This window comes from Zalophus californianus, chromosome 7, assembly GCF_009762305.2.
Source record: "Zalophus californianus isolate mZalCal1 chromosome 7, mZalCal1.pri.v2, whole genome shotgun sequence".
Lineage (NCBI taxonomy): Eukaryota > Metazoa > Chordata > Mammalia > Carnivora > Otariidae > Zalophus > Zalophus californianus.
The window spans coordinates 1,968,037-1,986,300 of record NC_045601.1 but is presented as its reverse complement, the minus strand read 5'-3'; the positions used below and the strand labels follow the sequence as shown (position 1 = coordinate 1,986,300).

Below are 18,264 nucleotides of genomic sequence, written 5' to 3'. Positions count from 1 at the left end.
CTCTGTTTGAGCGCTGACCTCAGTTTTGTCTGAGCCCATGCTTACCTCAGTGGTTCTTTCACCCCAGCGTAAGTCACTGTGGCCCCACTCTTCACTTCCCAGTTAAGTTTGTGGGAAGGCACAGCACATGTTTCTTTGCTTTTGCTGTCAATTTTAATTTTCTTAATCTATTCGAAGACAAATTTTGTAAAATTTTTCCTGGTCATCTGTAAAAGCTGAGCTAAATGGTAAAGATTTAAACTCTTTAGGAATCTAATTATTTGCCAGTTTGTTTGGGGTGGGAGGTGACTTACGAATGTTATACATAAAATACAGCTAGTAGCCAACTAGCTTAGAGTAATGATTAAATTGCTTGAAATTCTAACCACATGTCTACATGAAAGAGTAGTTAAACTGAACAGCATCCATCGAGAGCAGTATAAATCTAAGGTAAGGAAATCTCAATTGGATTTGTAATTATTTTACACATTTTAGAAATTCTGTGCTTACTAATGGCTCTCAGATGTTGTTTGACCACAGTACACAACACAGAATCCTGTTGTATATTGTGCCACAAGGGACACATACCTACACATGTGTATATTTACAACTGAAAGAAGAATTTCACAGAACAGTGAACCTTCCACCCTACCAGTGGGGGGGGGGGGGGCAGGGTGATCCACTATTTGGAGAACTTTTTTATCGAACTAGAAATATACCTAACCTTTGAGGTACTTTGACCCAGAATACCTGGAAATACATAAACATTAGGACAGTGCTAATTCTTCGAAGTGTTCCGATTCCTAGTTGCTCTTGGTTTATATTTCTTGGCAGTGCCTTGTTTTTGTAGTGTCCGGCTAAATGATGAAAGGTGTCTGGAATTGATGTGACTTTAAGGGAAAGTGTGAGTAGGATTACTTCTTCTGAAGGCGGGCTTCCCTGTGAGCATGGAGAAATGGTAATACAGAGTGACTGAAGGGGCCTGCAGGGATTATCTTCTCTGAGCTTTATCAGAAGCCAAGGGCAGTGTCTGGCTCTTAGCAACTTGTTCTTCATGTGTAAGAGCTGTTTCAGGCTCACGGTGGTTTAGTTTTTCTTGTGTCTCCTAGCAGTAGCTTTTCATCGTGATTCGAGCCATCGCCATAGCAGGTGCGTGACAGCCTGGTCGCCCTACTCTGCACGGAATGCTCATGAATAATAGAGAATCGCAGTCAGATCAGTTCTCAGGATGGAAGCAGATACTTCAGGGAACTGACCTCTTAGGAGTGTGGATGTGGTCGCTCTCAGTGCGCTCCTCTGAATGTTTGAACAGTTTCCATGTGAACATGAGTCATTGGGCTGTGTATTACTTGTAAGAACCATATGGAGACTGTAAAAACGGTTGCCAAAATATGCATAGATTGTTAGTGATGTTATTGGCCACATGACCTGATTTTAAGAGACGGCCACTGTCTTCTTCCAGAACTCAGGATGCTCCTGGGCCTGAACTGATATTGCCTGCAAGCATTGAATTCAGGGAAAGTTGTGAGTAATTTCAGATTCCATTGTTAGTGAATTATTTCTTGTTCCATTTTCCTCCATCTGATTTTCATGGGTTTTTTTTTGTTCTTTTTTTTTCTTTTCTTCTTTTTTGAAATCTTTTCACAGCTGAAGATTCATTTTTATCTGCCATCATAAATTATACTAACAGCTCTACAGTCCATTTTAAGTTGTCACCTACATATGTACTGTATATGGCATGCCGGTACGTATTGTCCAGCCAGCACAGACCGGATGTCAGTCCTACAGAGCGTACTCACAAAGTGATTGCGATAGTCAACAGGATGGTGAGCATGATGGAGGGGGTGATCCAGGTAAGCCTCAGCCTGCAGAGCCAGTTCAGTAAGTGTGCCCCTTGTTTTCCACCAGGAAGCCGGTGGCTTTCGTGTTCCCGCCTGGTCATATGTTTGACTTTACCTGCACAGTCTTTTCTGAAATGCAAGTTCTATAAATAGCACGGACAGTGGTATAGCTTTGAAAGTTGAAAAGAAATGTAAACTTGTTTTCTGTTTCTTCCTACAAATGTTAGAATACGGGAAGGTAATCTGAATGTGGGAACATAATGATCATGGTAAAGATCCTTAAAATGGTAGTGGTTGTGAGAACGTATCGAGACTTGGGGATTTTTTAGAATTAAAAACAATAATATGTTGAGGTGACTTTCACATTAACGTAAAATTAACCATTTTAAAGTGACTCATTCAATAGCATTTCGTACATTCACGGTGTTGTGCAGCAACCACTTGTGGTTCCGGAACATTCCCATCACTTTAAAGTAAAACCTGTGCCCATGAAGCAGTTTGTCCTCATAACCCCTCCACCAGTCCCTGGCAACCGCCTTCTTAGAATCTTCTCATGGTTATAAAGGCATGCTCTTTTCTAGTATGAGTGTATGATGTTGGTAGTAATTATGTGGATTTTTGCTAGCACTCATTTAGGTGTGATGGACATCACGACATTTCTCAGTGATGATGGAATGAAAATCTTTCATAAAACTGTGGAAAGCTTAAGGAACTAAGAGCATTCTTTTTGTAGTATGGTTTGTTTCTTTTTAAGTACTCTTCATCTGTAGTTCGTAAAATTGGCATAGCAGTTTTCTAAACTCACGGATAATTTGAAGATTTAATCTTAAGTCCTTAAAAGTAAATGTAAAGATTTTAAGTTTTTCCAAACCACTTATCAGTGCTGTTATTCGGCCACAAAATATAAAACTCTAGTTACATATTATGAAGCAACATGATTAGATGGTTTGGTTGTTTTCCTCCTGTGAGGGTAGTTTGAGCAAACTAATCTGTTGATTCCTTCAGAATTGTTTTAAAAAGGCCAAATTTTTCAAGAACTGTTTCTTTTGTTTGAGGGGTTAGCCTATGAATCTAATGGGCTTACAATCCTTTTACCCAAGTGAGGAAACAGCTAAAAAGGATTGTCATTTTATTTGGATTCCATTTTTGTGTTCCTCTCTTACTAATTTCTAAAGAAACAGATTTCCTTTTAGTTCAGAGCCATTGTCTGTCTTCCCTCATGTTTGCATTTCTAAAGCCTGTTTCAGATTGTGAAATTCCTGTCATCAGACTACTGCCAATAGACTTTTTCTGATTGAATTTGAACTAGTCAGTGAGATCATCATTATCACAACAGGTCTTTTAAAAACACATTTAGGGTTAGTATGTGATTGGAGGAATTTTAAAGTTTTAGGAAAGAATCGTAGTAATGAATAAATCAACAATTTGTAAAAATCTACTTTCAAAAACCGATTTACTCCATTTTAGTATAGTTATGTTTTTTATACATTAAAAAATTTTTAACTTTTATTTTTGTTGTTTCTGTTGGTCTTTTCTGTCTCTTTCATCCTATTACACCAGAGGATAGACACTCATCTTACATAGCTTTAAGTAGTCAGACACACGGTATCATTAAAAGACGTTAAGTCCTTCATTTATAAATCTTTTAAAGAGATCATTGTGTTCCTGTGTTAATTGTCACATTCCTTTATATAAATTCTGGGAATTCCCTCCCTTACTGTACCAGTGTTAAGAACATAGAACTAATCCTTTATGTCATGTACTTCCAAAGCTGCTTCAGAGCCAGGAATGAATATGTAATTTGGGAATAACATAACTAAATGTCGTACCTTCATGTCGTACCTTCATGTTAGTGTTTTGATTTTTTTAAACTATCATGATTGTTTACAAGTTTCTTTCTCTCGTTCTGCTTGATTTCCCTTCGTCTGTTTTTCTCCAGGAAGTAGACCAGGTTGATCAGGTAGGACGTGCTGCTGGGAACTGGTCCTGGCTATGTCGGCTTAGCTGAGTTTCTCGCGCTGCTTCCATGTCAAACACAATGCTCCAGCAACCGGACTGGACGGTTCATAACACTCATTCAGCAACTGAAACATGCAGTACTAAATCCCTTTTTGACTGTGCAACCTTTATCAGCATTTCATAATTTCTGCTTAATGCACTTCAGTGTGGATATGAAATGACAAAAGTTCTGTTTCTCCTCTTTCTTGTTTATCCTTGGTTCCTATTCTTTGGATCTCATCTGAAGTTGCCTGGCCTGCACATGTGGTCGGGAGATGATGTGATAGATCAGTACTTGATACCGAGTTGCTCGGCATCCGAGCCAGTGACTGCGCGTATCAGGGTGGTTGTGGGTAACCATGGATAGATGCGTGTGTACTTCACAGATTACCAGATAATGCACAATCTCCAATTGGGTGTCGTAGGGTTTGACATCTCTGTTTTCGGCACTGATTCCATACATGGTAGCTAACTGGATCCATGTGTCTGACCATGAATCCTCTAAGATGTCGCAGTTCCATTGCTGTGAACGTATCCAAATTCCTTTGCAAATATCTGGTATCTGTGGTAAATACCTTGGTGACAATGGGAAGGTACTGGTCTATCTCCAGCAGCTTTTCAAGAGCATTCCTTTTTTTTTTTTTTTTTTTTTTTTTTTTCATTCTTTTTGTTTGTCTTTGGGTCGCTTATGGAAATGTGTTCTGTCTACAGAAACAGAAGAATATTGCAGGGGCACTTGCCTTCTGGATGGCCAATGCATCTGAGCTGCTCAACTTCATTAAACAGGACCGAGATCTTAGTCGAATCACATTGGACGCCCAAGACGTCTTAGCACACTTGGTTCAAATGGCGTTTAAGTAAGGAGCACGTTTTTGGAGATTGCACTATTCTGTAGAGGTTTTTTTTAAAGGTTTTTATTTACCCTAATTAAAGATGAATAGCAAGAAGCATGAATAACTATGTGCCAAATGTGTTGATTTAAGAAATTGAATTTATTAGCTGTGTTTCAGGAATCCTGAGAGTAAAACTATTGTAAATGGAAAATATTTCTAAACAGTATAAACTGTTTCACTTGTGGATGTCATGTCTGACAATAGCAGTGTGTCCTGCTGAGGTTATTAAAATTGCCTACGTTTTTTCAGATATCTGGTTCATTGTCTTCAATCAGAACTGAATAATTATATGCCAGCCTTTCTGGATGATCCTGAAGAGAACAGCCTGCAAAGACCAAAAATAGGTTAGGATGCCCTTTTTCTCCTCCCTCCCTGTCTCTCCTCTCTCTCTCTCTCTTTCTCTCTGGGCTTTCCTTCTTCCCTCCTTCTGTTTAACTTCATTTTAATATTTCGTATGCATTAGAAGGAGGTATTTTCAAAATAAATGAGATAACCTATTGGCTTTGGTATTCTTCAGTAAATCATAACTGCTGTCTGTTCTGTTTCAAGAACAGCTCTGGGTTGGTGTGTCGTGCTTTTTCCAAAGGTGTCTTAGGGGGAGCTGCAGTGTGCGTAGTTAATGGCCATATGTGGTTTCACCCTCACTATCATCTCCTGTCTGAAGAGACCAGTGTCTCAAAAGCGACCCGGTAGGCATTCTTACCATAACTGCCATTTTCTGAATTCACTGTTCGTTCAAAAGACTCTTGCTTTCGTCCCGCATCTCTGAACAGATGACGTTCTGCACACACTCACGGGAGCCATGTCTTTGCTGCGACGCTGCCGAGTCAATGCTGCCCTGACCATCCAGCTCTTCTCCCAGCTCTTCCACTTCATCAACATGTGGCTCTTCAACAGATTGGTGACCGACCCCGAGTCGGGACTGTGCTCTCACTACTGGGGGGCGATTATCCGCCAGCAGCTGGGACACGTGGAAGCGTGGGCAGAGAAGCAGGGCTTGGAGCTGGCAGCTGATTGCCACCTCAGCCGGATAGTGCAGGTGGGCTTCCCGAGTCTCACCTCCCCACCGTCCCTGGACTTCATCATCAGTGGCTCTCCTTCTGTCCGGGGTCAGAACTCGGATTCAGGCAATTCAGTACCCCTCTGGGGTGTTGCATGTGCACAGCTAAAGAAACACTGGCGTGTTGGTTTGCCTGGGTCGCTGTGACAGACTTCCACAAGCTCAATGCATCAATGACAAACAGTTGTCTCCTAGTCCAGGAGGCAGGAAGTCCAAGGTCACGGTGTGGGCTGGGTGGTTCTCCGCCTTCATTTTCACAGGTGTTCTCCCTGTGGGCATGTGTGTCTCCACACATCCACTATTTATACAGACACAAGTCATGTTAGACCTGCTGTCCTCGCTCACTTCTGTCAAGACCCTTTCTCCAAGTAAGGTCGCGTTCTGTGGTACACGGGGTTAGGACTTCTGTGTATGAATTTTAGGGGACACGGATCAGCCCGTAGCAGGTGGTAAGAAGTAGAGTAAGTGCCCTTAAAGGGTTCTTTTCTGAGACTAGTAGGTGTATTTTGTGAAGCTGCATACTGAATGGATGGATTACAGTTTAAAACTGGGTAACACTTTAGTCTTTAGCATACGGAGCCAAGTGACCACAAAGCAAAAACCCGTAGTGGACGCACAAAAGAGAAAGAGGAAGGGGTCTAAGCATAGCACTCGGCAGTCCTCACAACCCAAGGGACCAGAGCAGGAGACTTGAGAAGGGGACGGAGGAACACTCAGCTATGTGCTAAGGCCTCGGCCAGTTCTCAGGGAGCCCCTATGTAGTCCACACTGGACACGGGGGCTTTACAGTCAAGGAAATAACATCTGCAGCCTCAAAACCTAGGACAGATTTTTTTTTTTATTACTACAGTGTATAATTTTGCATTTTTTTCCTCAATTTCTTTTTTTTTTTTTTAAAGATTTTATTTATTTGAGAGAGAGAGAATAAGAGACAGAGAGCACGAGAGGGAAGAGGGTCAGAGGGAGAAGCAGACTCCCTGCCAAGCAGGGAGCCCACTGTGGGACTCGATCCCGGGACTCCAGGATCATGACCTGAGCCAAAAGCAGTCGCTTAACCAACTGAGCCACCCAGGCGCCCCTTTTTTCTCAATTTCTTAATTTCTTTTAAAGTAATTTAGTATAGAAAGAGGCTACTATTCTCCTCCACTGGCTATAAAAAAGTCATTACAATGAAACTTTATTCGGACTCCGGTAATTGGTAATCTGAGTGGTTATGATGTAAATGTTTACAGTTTCTAAAAGAATTTTTAAAAATGATTTATGGACATAAATGAATCTCATTTACATTTTTATATTTTAGTAAAATATAAATGTGTATATTTTAGTAAAATTAAGAAACTGTCTAAAAACCTTCACTAGACAATGCTTTTTCAGTTCAATGTTAATAGAAGTGTGTTTCCCTAAAAAACATTCTGCATTTCAAAATCAAATTAGCAAGTTATTACAGTTTTAAATGTTACATAAAGGGAATATTTATGAAATACTTTTGAATCATATCTCCTGTTATTCTTTTGAACAGGCAACCACTTTGCTTACAATGGATAAATATGCGCCTGATGACATTCCAAATATAAACAGTACGTGCTTTAAGTTAAATTCACTGCAACTTCAAGCCTTGTTACAGAATTACCACTGTGCACCCGATGAGCCTTTTATCCCCACGGTGAGTGGCACACGTTAGCCACACAGCATGAGACATGTTTGCATAGGGAAATTTTCAGTTCAAAAAAGTGGGGGAGAATCGACGTTTATAATTACTTTATTTCTTTAATAAATAAGCTACTTTACTTAATCATCTCATAAGATCATTTTTCTTGTTGATATTTGAGTTTGGATTCGGTACAAGAAAATACACAAGCATTTTAAGTAGAAGGGGATTTAATTCAGGGAATTAGGTTCTTGGGAAGTCATTGGAAGGACTGGGGGAGAGGAAGTTAATTTGCCCTGGTTCCCAGGCTCACCCCTGGGACCTGAGGCTCAGAGGCCCAAGAGCTCCTGCCACGGCCACAGGCATCCATGTGCTGCGGGCACAGAGTGCCCCCTCATATCCACTGCTCATCCTCGTGTGCCACCAACAGCAAGCAGTGCGGCCGGGGGGGCCTCCCGACCTGGGCAGGTGCAGCAGACTGGTGGGAATCGAGGTTTGGCATCATGCCTCTCGAGAGGAGTGGAGGGTGAGCGGCCTAGTTCACGGCGTGTGCTACAGCTGCTGTGTATAGAGTGAGAAAGGCTGCAAGCGCTTGTCGCCACCCATGGATAAAGTCCGCTCGAGGCAGGAGTCCTGATGAGGGAAGTGCATGAGGTGGATGGGTTGACCTCTAGTCCTGACTTGGTGCCAACAAAAGACGTGTATGGAGTAGCCCAGGATCAGAAACCAGCAAACGCCCACTGACAAAACAGTGTATAGAAGGTCTTGTCACTGTCACGTTAAGGAGCACGGCGCCGAGGTGTGAATTTGCACCGCAGATGACATGCACTGTGCCGTGTGCACAGACGTCAGAAGTAAACAGAGCACGCTTCTGTCTGTACGGGTTTCACGAGCGCACAGGTGGGGTCTGTGGCGGGAGCAGCCCAGGAAGCTGACCCAGGGAGGGAGACGGTGACGAGGGGCTGCCTCTCTGTCCCTTGAACTGGGGGCAGTTGAGGTGCTATGTTCACTTCCTCGAGCTTTACAGTGAAGGTGTGTGAGCTTTCCTGTTAGCTGGGAATAGATATTTTTGTCCCACGTTTTTACATTTTCCACTGTGAGATTTTTCTGTCATTAAAAATTCTACAAAAATAGGATTATTAGCACCTGGATGTTAAAAAATTGCAGGGAAAAAATGATTACTTTTGAAAAGGGAAACCATTTTCTTGTGATTGAATAATTTCTTTTTAAGGCTGCAGATGACTTGAGATTAATTATGACTATCTTGGTTCGTATGTTTGAAGTGTGTACTTCGCAGGTGATACGTTGCTCTGCAAAGTGACGCTAACACACTGAGAAATCTGTTCTCGCTCGCAGCCTGCCTGCCTGCGTGTATGTGGCCACACTGCGCACGAGGAGATCTGAGTGCCAGTCCATTGGTGTGCCGTTCTCACTGTGCATCTGTGTTCTGACCAGGACCTGATCGAAAACGTGGTGGCCGTGGCTGAAAACACGGCTGATGAGTTGGCGCGCAGTGACGGGAGGGAGGTGCAGCTCGAAGAGGACCCCGATCTGCAGTTGCCTTTTCTTTTGCCAGAAGACGGCTACTCTTGCGATGTTGTCAGGAACATTCCAAATGGTTTACAAGAGTTTTTAGACCCTTTGTGCCAGAGAGGTGAGTCTCACCTACTGTGCCTGGCATCTGAACTATGACCTGAGCCTTGTATCAGTTTGTGTATGTGTGTCTGTGTGTGTGTGGCAGTCCACACGTGTGGAGCACACACCATATGCTTCTGGAGAAAGCTGTGTTCCAGGACGCGGAAGTAAGCGATTCTCGGTGATGAGGGGTCAGCAGTGTCCTGCCATGAGGTCCCTGGGGGGTACTGTGACCCTCCCGCGGGCACTGGCTATGCTCACCAGCTGCCACCGCCACCTTTCTGCTGGGCCTGCTAGGAAGGAGGACCTTTTGTTGCTCCTCCCTCCGTTTTTTTGTGAGCCCGGGAGCTTGGCTCACCCCTGGAACTGAATTGTCCGTTGTGTTGCTACCAACAGAGTTGGGGGGCAGCACAAGTGCTGCAGTCATACCCTCCCAGCTCGGACCCCGGCTCTGTCCCCTGTGACTTCCATCTATAAGATGGGCATGTGGACAGCAGGGACTCAGGATGTGGTGAGGACTGGGCCAGCTGCCCATGGGGCGCCTAGACCCGGGGCACCTGCCGTGTGTGCGTGAGCCAGACTCCAGCTGGTCCTGTGTGAGGGCAGAGAGCCCCCTGGTCTCATCCTACCACCTGTTCACATCCTCTCGTTGGACTGGGCTGATACAAATACCACACTTAGGGGGTGCCTGGTGGCTTAGTCGGTTAAAGTGGCCGACTCTTGGTTTCGGCTCAGGTCATGATGCCAGGGTCCTGGGATCGAGCCCCGTATCGGGCTCCCTGCTCCGCGGAGAGTGTGCTTGACATTTGCTCTCCCTCTGCTCCTTACCCCCCAAATACCACACTTAACACCTGAAGCACAGACTTTTAAATTAGACCACAATTCAGTCCCAGTCTGCTATGTTTTGTAACGTGGAGCTCAGATGAATAAAAGAAGAAATTCAAAATTCAGGAGTTTAAACAAAAATAATAATAGCAAAGTTAAGGTTTTATGTTCATCTACATAAGTGTGGTGAGTGTGATTTTTCATTTCAGTGACTTTCACATGCTGCAATAGATTTTTATGTCTTTAAAGGTTTTGATAGTTTAAAATTTCCATTTTCCAAAGCTTTCTGTAACAGAAGGGTAGTGTGTTAGTTCATCCACCAGCAAATGTGGCTATAGCCATGCCGGGAACGCGGACCCTGTCTCCTCTCAGCACTATCCTCCGAGCAGCAGAGCTGAGGCGTGTGCGTCTTCGAGGAGCCTTGTGTAAAGGAGACGGGCCGGGACAGGAAGCCGGGCTCCTCTCTGGGACCAGCAGGGAGGATGGAGGTGTGGGCTGCAGTGATGTCCACGGAAGCTTCAGTCGGGCATTGGGAGCCCCCGGGTCAGGGCTGCTGTTGGGGGAATCCTCCATCCCCGCAGAGGGGGCCCGCGCTGGTCTGTGGCACCGGCGTGTGGCTTCGGTGTGCCGAGCCCAGGGGTGTCCGCTGCCATGTGGGCACCACCGTGTGTCACACCTGCGGGGCCATGCCCGTCAGCTGTGTGTCCCCAGCACCCACGCACCCACGTGTGGGTTACAGCGGCAGTGTTCTGGCAGGCTGCTTCCCGGACCGCCCTCCCTGCCCTGACCCTGCGCGGCCATCAGGTGCTTGGTGGCTTGTCACTGCTGGCTCTCCTGCCCCCAGCCTTGCCCCTTCAGCCCCAGGATCCGAGCGTGCAGCCTCCACTCCCAGCCTTGTCGTTTGTACTAACTGCCACTGCGCGGCCCCGCGGGCCTTTGCCCCCCTCACCCCCCACCCCCCGCTCGTGCCCACTGCTTCACTCGCACTCGTGCCAGGTAGCCCTTTGTCTAGAAAACCTCAGCCTCCTGACGCTTCAGCCACTTTCCCCACAAGTGATTCTGTGTTCTTTCGGGATGTTTCTGTGACAGCACCTGAAGCACGTGTATCCGTCTGTCTCTGAGGTCAAGCTGCAGTCCTGGGGGGCGGGCTCCCCCTACTCCTCAGCACCTGCAGTCCAGGGGGGCGGGCTCCCCCTACTCCTCAGCACCTAACGTGGGGCCGCTGGGTGTCAAGTGCTCAGCACCGAGTCCTTGTGAAGGCACGCATGGGAAGACTAATTTACTAGCATTTTTCAGAGCTGTACGTGTGATTTGCGGTGTGCACACAGCTGCTGGTTTTGTAATGTGTGCCATCAAGGAGAGACTGGCCAAGTTGGGAAGAGTGAGCTCTTGCCTTGGTGGTGAAGTTTACTCCGTGACTTCCCCTGAGGCTCCCCTGAATGACTGATTTCAGAACGTATGTGCTATTTCATCATGGTCTTGGCGTCCCCACGTTATTCCATGTGTGTCAGATGGCAACACAGCCTATTACAGAGGTGCCTTTACAAGACTTACAAAGAACTGGGTGTTTTCTTGTATGACATCAGTGTTTTTAATTCTTCATGCTCAGTTCTTTGTAAGCCAAATAAAGAAGTACTATGTGTTCTCAGTTTATACTCCTTTTGTTTGTCCTATAACAGTCATGTGAGAGAAGGCTATAAAACCAGCACGGACTCATACCTGATCCGAGATGCATTCCTTCACCTAAGAGAGCAGAAAATGTCTGTCTAATGTGTGAGCCAGCCTTGACATTTGAAAAAAATAAGAAAATAATAAAAGTTGTTCATTTCAAAATCGTGATAATCACAGTGCTCTCAAACAGGGGAAAGAGAAGTTGTAGGTTATATTTTAATGAAAATGGATTGAAACAGTGATTTAAAAAAAAAAGACTCTAAGTTTATATCTTTAACTGTGTTCTCTTGTGACATCTCCTTTTCCCCTTACGGCAAAAAACCTCATAGGTGCCCAAAAATAACGGGCAGCCTCCCCTCACTAGTGGAATCCTAGAGTGGGAGAGTGGTGCCCAGTCCCAGTTCTGAGGACTAGCTGAGGCTCTGTGTGCTGGCGAGAGCAGTCATTGTGACATCGGGCACATGCTGTGCTCCGCGTGATTGTTTGGCTGCTAGTGTTAGTAAGACCAGACTGCTTTGGAGAACATTTAAGAATTGTGCAAGGCCTATGTGATACGACTTTGTCAAGAAATTCCCGAGAAACATAGAATAAGATGTGACAAAATGAAGAGTGACATGTTATGAATCAAAAGACTTAGTTTTTGTACAGATGTCATTACTTCATGAAGGGAATGTCATAGATACTCTTTAAAAAACATAAAATGATTCTGCAATTTATTTGTAAGAAATTTAAGTGACTAGTAAGGAAATTTGGACAGAGTCATGAGAAGGGGTCCATCCTACAGGTCAGAGTCCTGCCTGAAAACCGTAGAGCCCAATGTGACATTGTGGGCAGGCATGTGTCCTGGTGGTGGTTCTGGTCTCTGCTGTGCAAGGCATTCTGGGTATTGTTGAGTGCTTGGTCAGCAAGGAAGGAGTTACCGTGCAATTCAGTGATTTCTCAGAAGTAAGGAGAAAAGTTCTTTAAAAAAAAGGGGGGGGAGACCAATTTCACTTTTCAGCCTGGTGTTGAATTCCATTGGATGAAAACAATGATTTTAAATGTGATAGTTCAGTTTTGAGAGGGAATAAATGTATGTAGAGTAGGAAAAATAAATGTCATCTTTAGATATTAAGCAATTGACACGTGATGCTGCTTCCCTTCTTGAAGATTATGTGGCTGACATGCTGTGCTTTTCGGTTTTATAATTTGCTTGTTTCCTCCTCAGGATTTTGCAGGTTAATCCCTCACGCACGCTCACCAGGTACTTGGACGATATTTTTTGAGGGTGCAGATTATGAGAGCCACCTTCTGCGTGAGAACACGGAGCTGGTAAGTGTTGTGAGGGTGACAGGCGGAGTACGGACTAACCTGTATTCCTTACAGTTTGGAAAATGTGACGTAAACTCCTTTCTTGATTATAGCGAGCATTGTTGTGATAAAAATATTTTAAAATCACCTTTAAGTACCAATTTTATTTTTAAAAAACCTGAAACCATGACTGATGTATATGTATTTTTTCCAGGCCGTGTCTGTCCACTTTTGTCTGTAAACAAATGGTAGTTTTTAAAATAAAGAATATTTCTACCCACAGCTATACCAGCCTCCTTAATGTCAATACATAGTTTTTAGAAAATATTAATACGATAACCTTACGAATTTTATTAGAAAATGTTTTTCTAGGGGTGCCTGGGTGGCTCAGTTGGTTAAGCGGCTGCCTACCTTGTGATCTCTGGGTCCTGGGATTGAGTCCTACATTGCGCTCCCTGCTCAGTGGGGAGTCTGCTTCTCCTTCTCCCTCCACCCCTCCCCCTGCTCGCGCTCTCTCTCAAATAAAGAAAAATTTAAAAAAAAAAAAAGGTTTTTCTCTGGTAGAAATATTTTCTCCTTATAGTTGGTTCTACCTTGTTTTAAATACATATCAAAATTACTTGCTGATATTTTGCATCTTCTGAAAGAGAGTCAACCCTAGTATTTGCTAGTTTCATACATTTTATGGAAAATTCTGCTTTGCCTCCTACAGAGAGTTTTAAACAACAGGGAATGTTTCCCTGTGCGCTAGAACGTGACAGCAGACACAGTTGTCCTGTACGACATAGACTGCCATATCTCTGATTAATAGAAACAGATGAAATTTTTCCTTTTCGAACTTTGTTACTGAGTTTCATTTAAATATTTTTCTATAATTGCCATTTTCATCTTTAAGCCACTTAAGGGTTTGAAGGAGCAAACTGATGTGACTGTACTTTTGTCGAGGTTCCTATGGGTCAGGGTCAATGTGTTATGTGTGATTGATTGCATGTGGCCATTTATTCACCTGTCCACCGATTCTCAGAAGGCATGGAATTGTCCAGCACACCTGACCCGCCAAGATTTAGAGATTCTGGTGTGTGAAAACAGCCAGATACCTTCTGAAGCTTCAGAGACTTCCTTGTACTACTCTAAAATATTAACCAGTAGTCAGTCAAAACTCTGTGCCTATTATGTACCTAATTTCTAAGAAAACATAGCTTGTGTAAGGTGGCAATACTTAAAGTAAAGCATATAATGTGTGTTTTGTATATCAAATTCCAAGTAATCATTTGTGATGACTGAGTAGCCTGCTTTAGACTGGAGTGTGTGTCCTGCCCTGTCCAGCAGCTGAGTTAGCGGACGGGAGCGCTGCCCCGTCAGAGAGCCGGTGGTGCACAGCCACTGACACACCAACAGTGCGCCTCGCACGCTGTCTCTCGGCCTCGCGAGCTTTTTGCTGCATGCTGAGCGATAGCAGTTCCCAACTCCCAGATTTTATAGAACAGCAGCTCCCTCCGTAGATAGAATCACGCTGCCTTCATCTTCCTAGTGTAGTCAGAGATCCCTCGGGAGCTTTCAAGTCCTAATCTAAAAGAAAAAAAATTGTAATGTCACCTAATCTTGCTTATTTTCCTTAAAGTGTTCTCTCACTGACCTTGGTTCTAACTTAACAACCCACACGTATAATTACCACTTGTTGGTAATGTGCCTTCGTACTTACGTACTTGATTAAATTATCCCTTAGTGTGTATGCACTGGTAATTTTTCTCTGTAATTTTGTTTATTCTTCGGGTGAGGTGTGACGTGTCTAACATGTAGCCTCAGTGGGCAGTTCCTCATTTGCTTAGGGGTCAGTTTGAGAACTGACCTCCGCCCCTGAGCCGTGACTTTATTACCCAAAGTACTTGGAACGGTGGTGCCCGCATCATGGGGTGGCCTGACCTCAGATGGCACCTGCATTCTCCCAAGAGACAGATGTGTGATCATCTTTGTTACGACTCTTTTGCTGACCTCCCCATAGATGGTGGGAAATAAGTTTACATTTTTTCTTTAAAAAACACCTAGTAATTTATTTTGAAAGGTAATAAAGTAACAATTTAATTTCATTTCTATGATTGGGTTTTTCTAATCTGTAGTAATGGAAGTGTAGTTTTGTTTTCTAAATTAAGTTCTTTAACGCTTTAATAGCACTTATGACTAGTTTCATCTTCGAGGCTCTTGAGTCGAGAGTATTGATCCTTTTCCCGGGTTACTCCACGGGCAGTATCTGTAATCCTTGCTCGTTGTCTGTGCCGTTTACCACATGATTGTCTAAGGTAGAAACACTTCATTTCAGCCATAAAATAAACCTTTGTTTTCATCCTTCAGGCTCAGCCTCTGAGGAAAGAACCCGAAATAATCACTGTGACTCTTAAAAAGCAAAATGGGATGGGCCTCAGCATCGTTGCAGCAAAGGTAGGGCACCGTGGGTGATGTGAGTTGTCACGCTTCATTCCTGGACCTTGAGTCAGTCAGCGCTCGGCCGAGTGTGTGGGAGTCCTTCGCTGCCCGAGGACGAAGTGCGCCTACACTTCTGTTTCTCTTGGGGGTCAGTGGTGTTACACAAAAGAGGCCATGGTGCTCAGGCCCAGGCAATGGAGGGACGGCATCCTGCTCTGAACACAGGCAGGAGCCCTAGAGAGTGTGACCTTGATGTTGAGCGAGGAGTGCTCCTGAGGAGCAGGCCATCAGAACTTGAGCCACAACAGGCACAGGAGCACACGATTCCTTAGTCTGAAACAGGAGCTGGGTCTCGCACATGGTGAGAGCGGGGCACCGGACGCCTTTGCAAGTGCTAGTGCACGGACACGTCCCCACACACTTGTTACCCAGGTGGCCTGCTGCCTCCCCGGTCCAGGCACTGTCTTCCAGTGGGTGTGCCGTGGGGCCTAGGAGGTCGCACCCTTCCCCAGGGCTGCACGTGGGCCCGCTCTGTACTGAGTGCCGCAGACCCACTTGCAGGGCGTCGGGAACGAAGTGCATCCCAGCTAGCCTCAGAGTGGGTAGTCGGGGATGAGCAGGGATGGCACGAAGCCGGCTACAGCTAAGGGAGAGTGGAGTGAGGGAAGTGGTGCTCAAGTGGTTCTGGAAACTCCTGACTGATGGCTGAGGGGTTCGCGCTGTATCCTGTAGACTCCATAGAGAAATGAAAGGGACATGATGGACCTGGAATTTCAGGAAGCTGTGTCTAGGAAGGGCGTGGTGTAGGATGACTGGAGGAGCCTGGGACCTCAGGTGGCATTCCAGGTGGAATCGGCTGGCGGAGGCGAGCCTTTGTCGGGTGTGGACTCAGTAGTCTCCTTCTGAAGCGCCAGGTTCTATGGGGTTACCCACGAGGGGCCAGAGGGTAGGTCTAGAACCTGTTAGCCCAGCTCATAGTCCAGAGTCCCTTACTCCTGATAAGGCTCATGCTCATGGGCCGTATTTCCAGACTATTCTAACTTAATGGACCCACAACTCAAAACTTTGGGAGTTGTGAATGGGAAGGTATTAGACATGGACTATTTTCTCTGCTTACCAACTGAATCAGATGCTCATTTTTAAGGGGAAAAAAAATACCAGGATGAAAAATTACCTTGCCACACTCAGATACACAGGAAAACTTTAGCCTGTGTGTTTCCTATTATGTGTTTATTTATGTGGATCTTCTTTCCAGTATTCATCTTACTTGGGATTTGAAGTACTAACCTGTGGGATGGCAGGGCCACTGTTTACCAGCACCTCCATCTTTTCCAGCTTAGAACGTTAAGCTCTCTCTCAGTACAGAAAAACCTGTTTTCTGAAGATTCCAGTCTTATTTACGTAAGCGTCTTTGATCCTTTCCTGTAACGTGTAAAGTCCTCATGTATAAAGTGAGGCTGCACGTGGGCCCCTGCCGTCCCCTCTGGCCTCTGTTCTTGCCGGGCGGCCAGGTGTCGGTGGGTGCTTAGGACGAGGAGGTGGGCTCAAGTCACGGTCACGCCTTGATCCCCTTACCTATGCCTGTGGGTGAGGGGCCGAGGGGAGGGCACTGGCCGCAGGCCTCCAGCCTCCCCCAGGAATGGTTCCTGCTGAGGGTCAGATGGCAGGCAGCGGGGAGAGTCCTCTCACTGGCAGGAAGGGCCCCTCCACCTTTATATAGACTGGAGCAGGGGAAGGAGTGAGAAAGCAGTGAGTGAGCCTAGAGGGCAGGACCTCAGCTGAGGCCCCGTTAGCAGGTCTCTGTGTGGAGGTGCTCGGGCCGGGACCAGTGAGGACAGCTGGCCCACCTGGCCTTCGTGCACCACCCTGGTGCCGGCCACGCAGCTGTGCTTCTGTCCTGGTGGTGGTTCCCTGCACTTGCTCGCCTCTTCTGCTCCCAGCTGTGCTGACGCCACTCCCTCTGAGCTCCCGTGCCTTCTGTGTGCATCTGCGCTCATGCAAGGAAGCGTGGGGAGTACGGTGTTCTCCGTCTAGTCAGCAGGGGGTACTTCGTCACAAAAACAGAAATGACTCTGGAATCCTTGCTATTACGAAGTGTTTGCGACTTGTGCTAAGAAATCGTGGTAGCACCGTGACTGATTTCCGTTAGCCTAGCGTAAGCTGGGAACATGCAGGATTTAGCTTCCTTAGCTTCCGGTTGTATAGTAGTCTGAAGAGGAGGTATTTGTTTCTTTCACTAATAATAGAGTAACAAACTCAACGTGAAAGTAGTAGCTCATCGTTAGGGTGCTGTTTATTCCAGGAGAGAACACCAAGTGCCTGCTGTGTAAAAATAAAGTATAATTTTCACTTTTTAACCTTGAAGTCTCTAGGTTTCTGTTGGTGGTGTTTTCTGTACTGACACATTAAAAAAAAAAAATTGTAGATAAAACTGGAAAATACCAGTGTTAGCATTTCTAATTGGGATATAGGGTTATAGAATTGGGGCTTCATGGGGACTAGGAGCAACACAGGAAGTTAGGTAGAAACCTTACTGCCCGAAGCTGGGAGGGAGAGCATGGTGCCTGTGACACATCTACAGCAGACTGGCTGCAGCTAATTTCTGAAAGCAGCCTGCTCGCCTTCCTGCCACCTTCCCACGTGGCACCTGCCACAGGCCTCCCCTCAGAGCCAGAGAACCCAGGACAGGGGCACCTGCTCAGTGTCTTCACCCCCGCCTCACCTCTCTCACGGCAGGCCTGCTCCTTCCTTTTCTAAACTGCGAAGGTGGCACCCTCGCCAACATTTCAGGGATTTCCACACTGTTTTTGTTTCTGGTCTTTTTAAATACTTTCCACAGTGAAAGTATAGTATTTATAAATTTAGAAGCAGAAGAAATTTTTTGAAAAGAGATTCCAGGGGCGCCTGTGTGGCTCAGTTGTTAAGCATCTGCCTTCGGCTCAAGTCATGATCCCAGGGTCCTGGGATCAAGCCCCGCATTGGGCTCCCTGCTCCGCGGGAAGC

General features: G+C 45.5%; 1 protein-coding gene across 18 annotated transcripts in view; it reads left to right on the top strand.

The window, feature by feature from the left end:
• AFDN (afadin, adherens junction formation factor) overlaps positions 1–18,264 on the top strand; it is a 144,832-nt gene that overhangs the window by 88,918 nt on the left and 37,650 nt on the right. For 13 of the 18 annotated variants that reach the window (XM_027603063.2, XM_027603061.2, XM_027603062.2 and 10 more), the window contains 10 exons: positions 1,442–1,503; positions 1,627–1,832; positions 3,760–3,780; positions 4,530–4,675; positions 4,961–5,055; positions 5,485–5,750; positions 7,291–7,434; positions 8,875–9,073; positions 12,758–12,861; positions 15,190–15,276. In XM_027603063.2, the coding sequence (XP_027458864.1) occupies positions 1,442–1,503; positions 1,627–1,832; positions 3,760–3,780; positions 4,530–4,675; positions 4,961–5,055; positions 5,485–5,750; positions 7,291–7,434; positions 8,875–9,073; positions 12,758–12,861; positions 15,190–15,276 (1,330 nt within the window). The remainder of the gene's footprint in view (positions 1–1,441; positions 1,504–1,626; positions 1,833–3,759; positions 3,781–4,529; positions 4,676–4,960; positions 5,056–5,484; positions 5,751–7,290; positions 7,435–8,874; positions 9,074–12,757; positions 12,862–15,189; positions 15,277–18,264) is intronic. The other 5 variants (XM_027603064.2, XM_027603070.2, XM_027603078.2 and 2 more) reach the window with 1 other exon arrangement.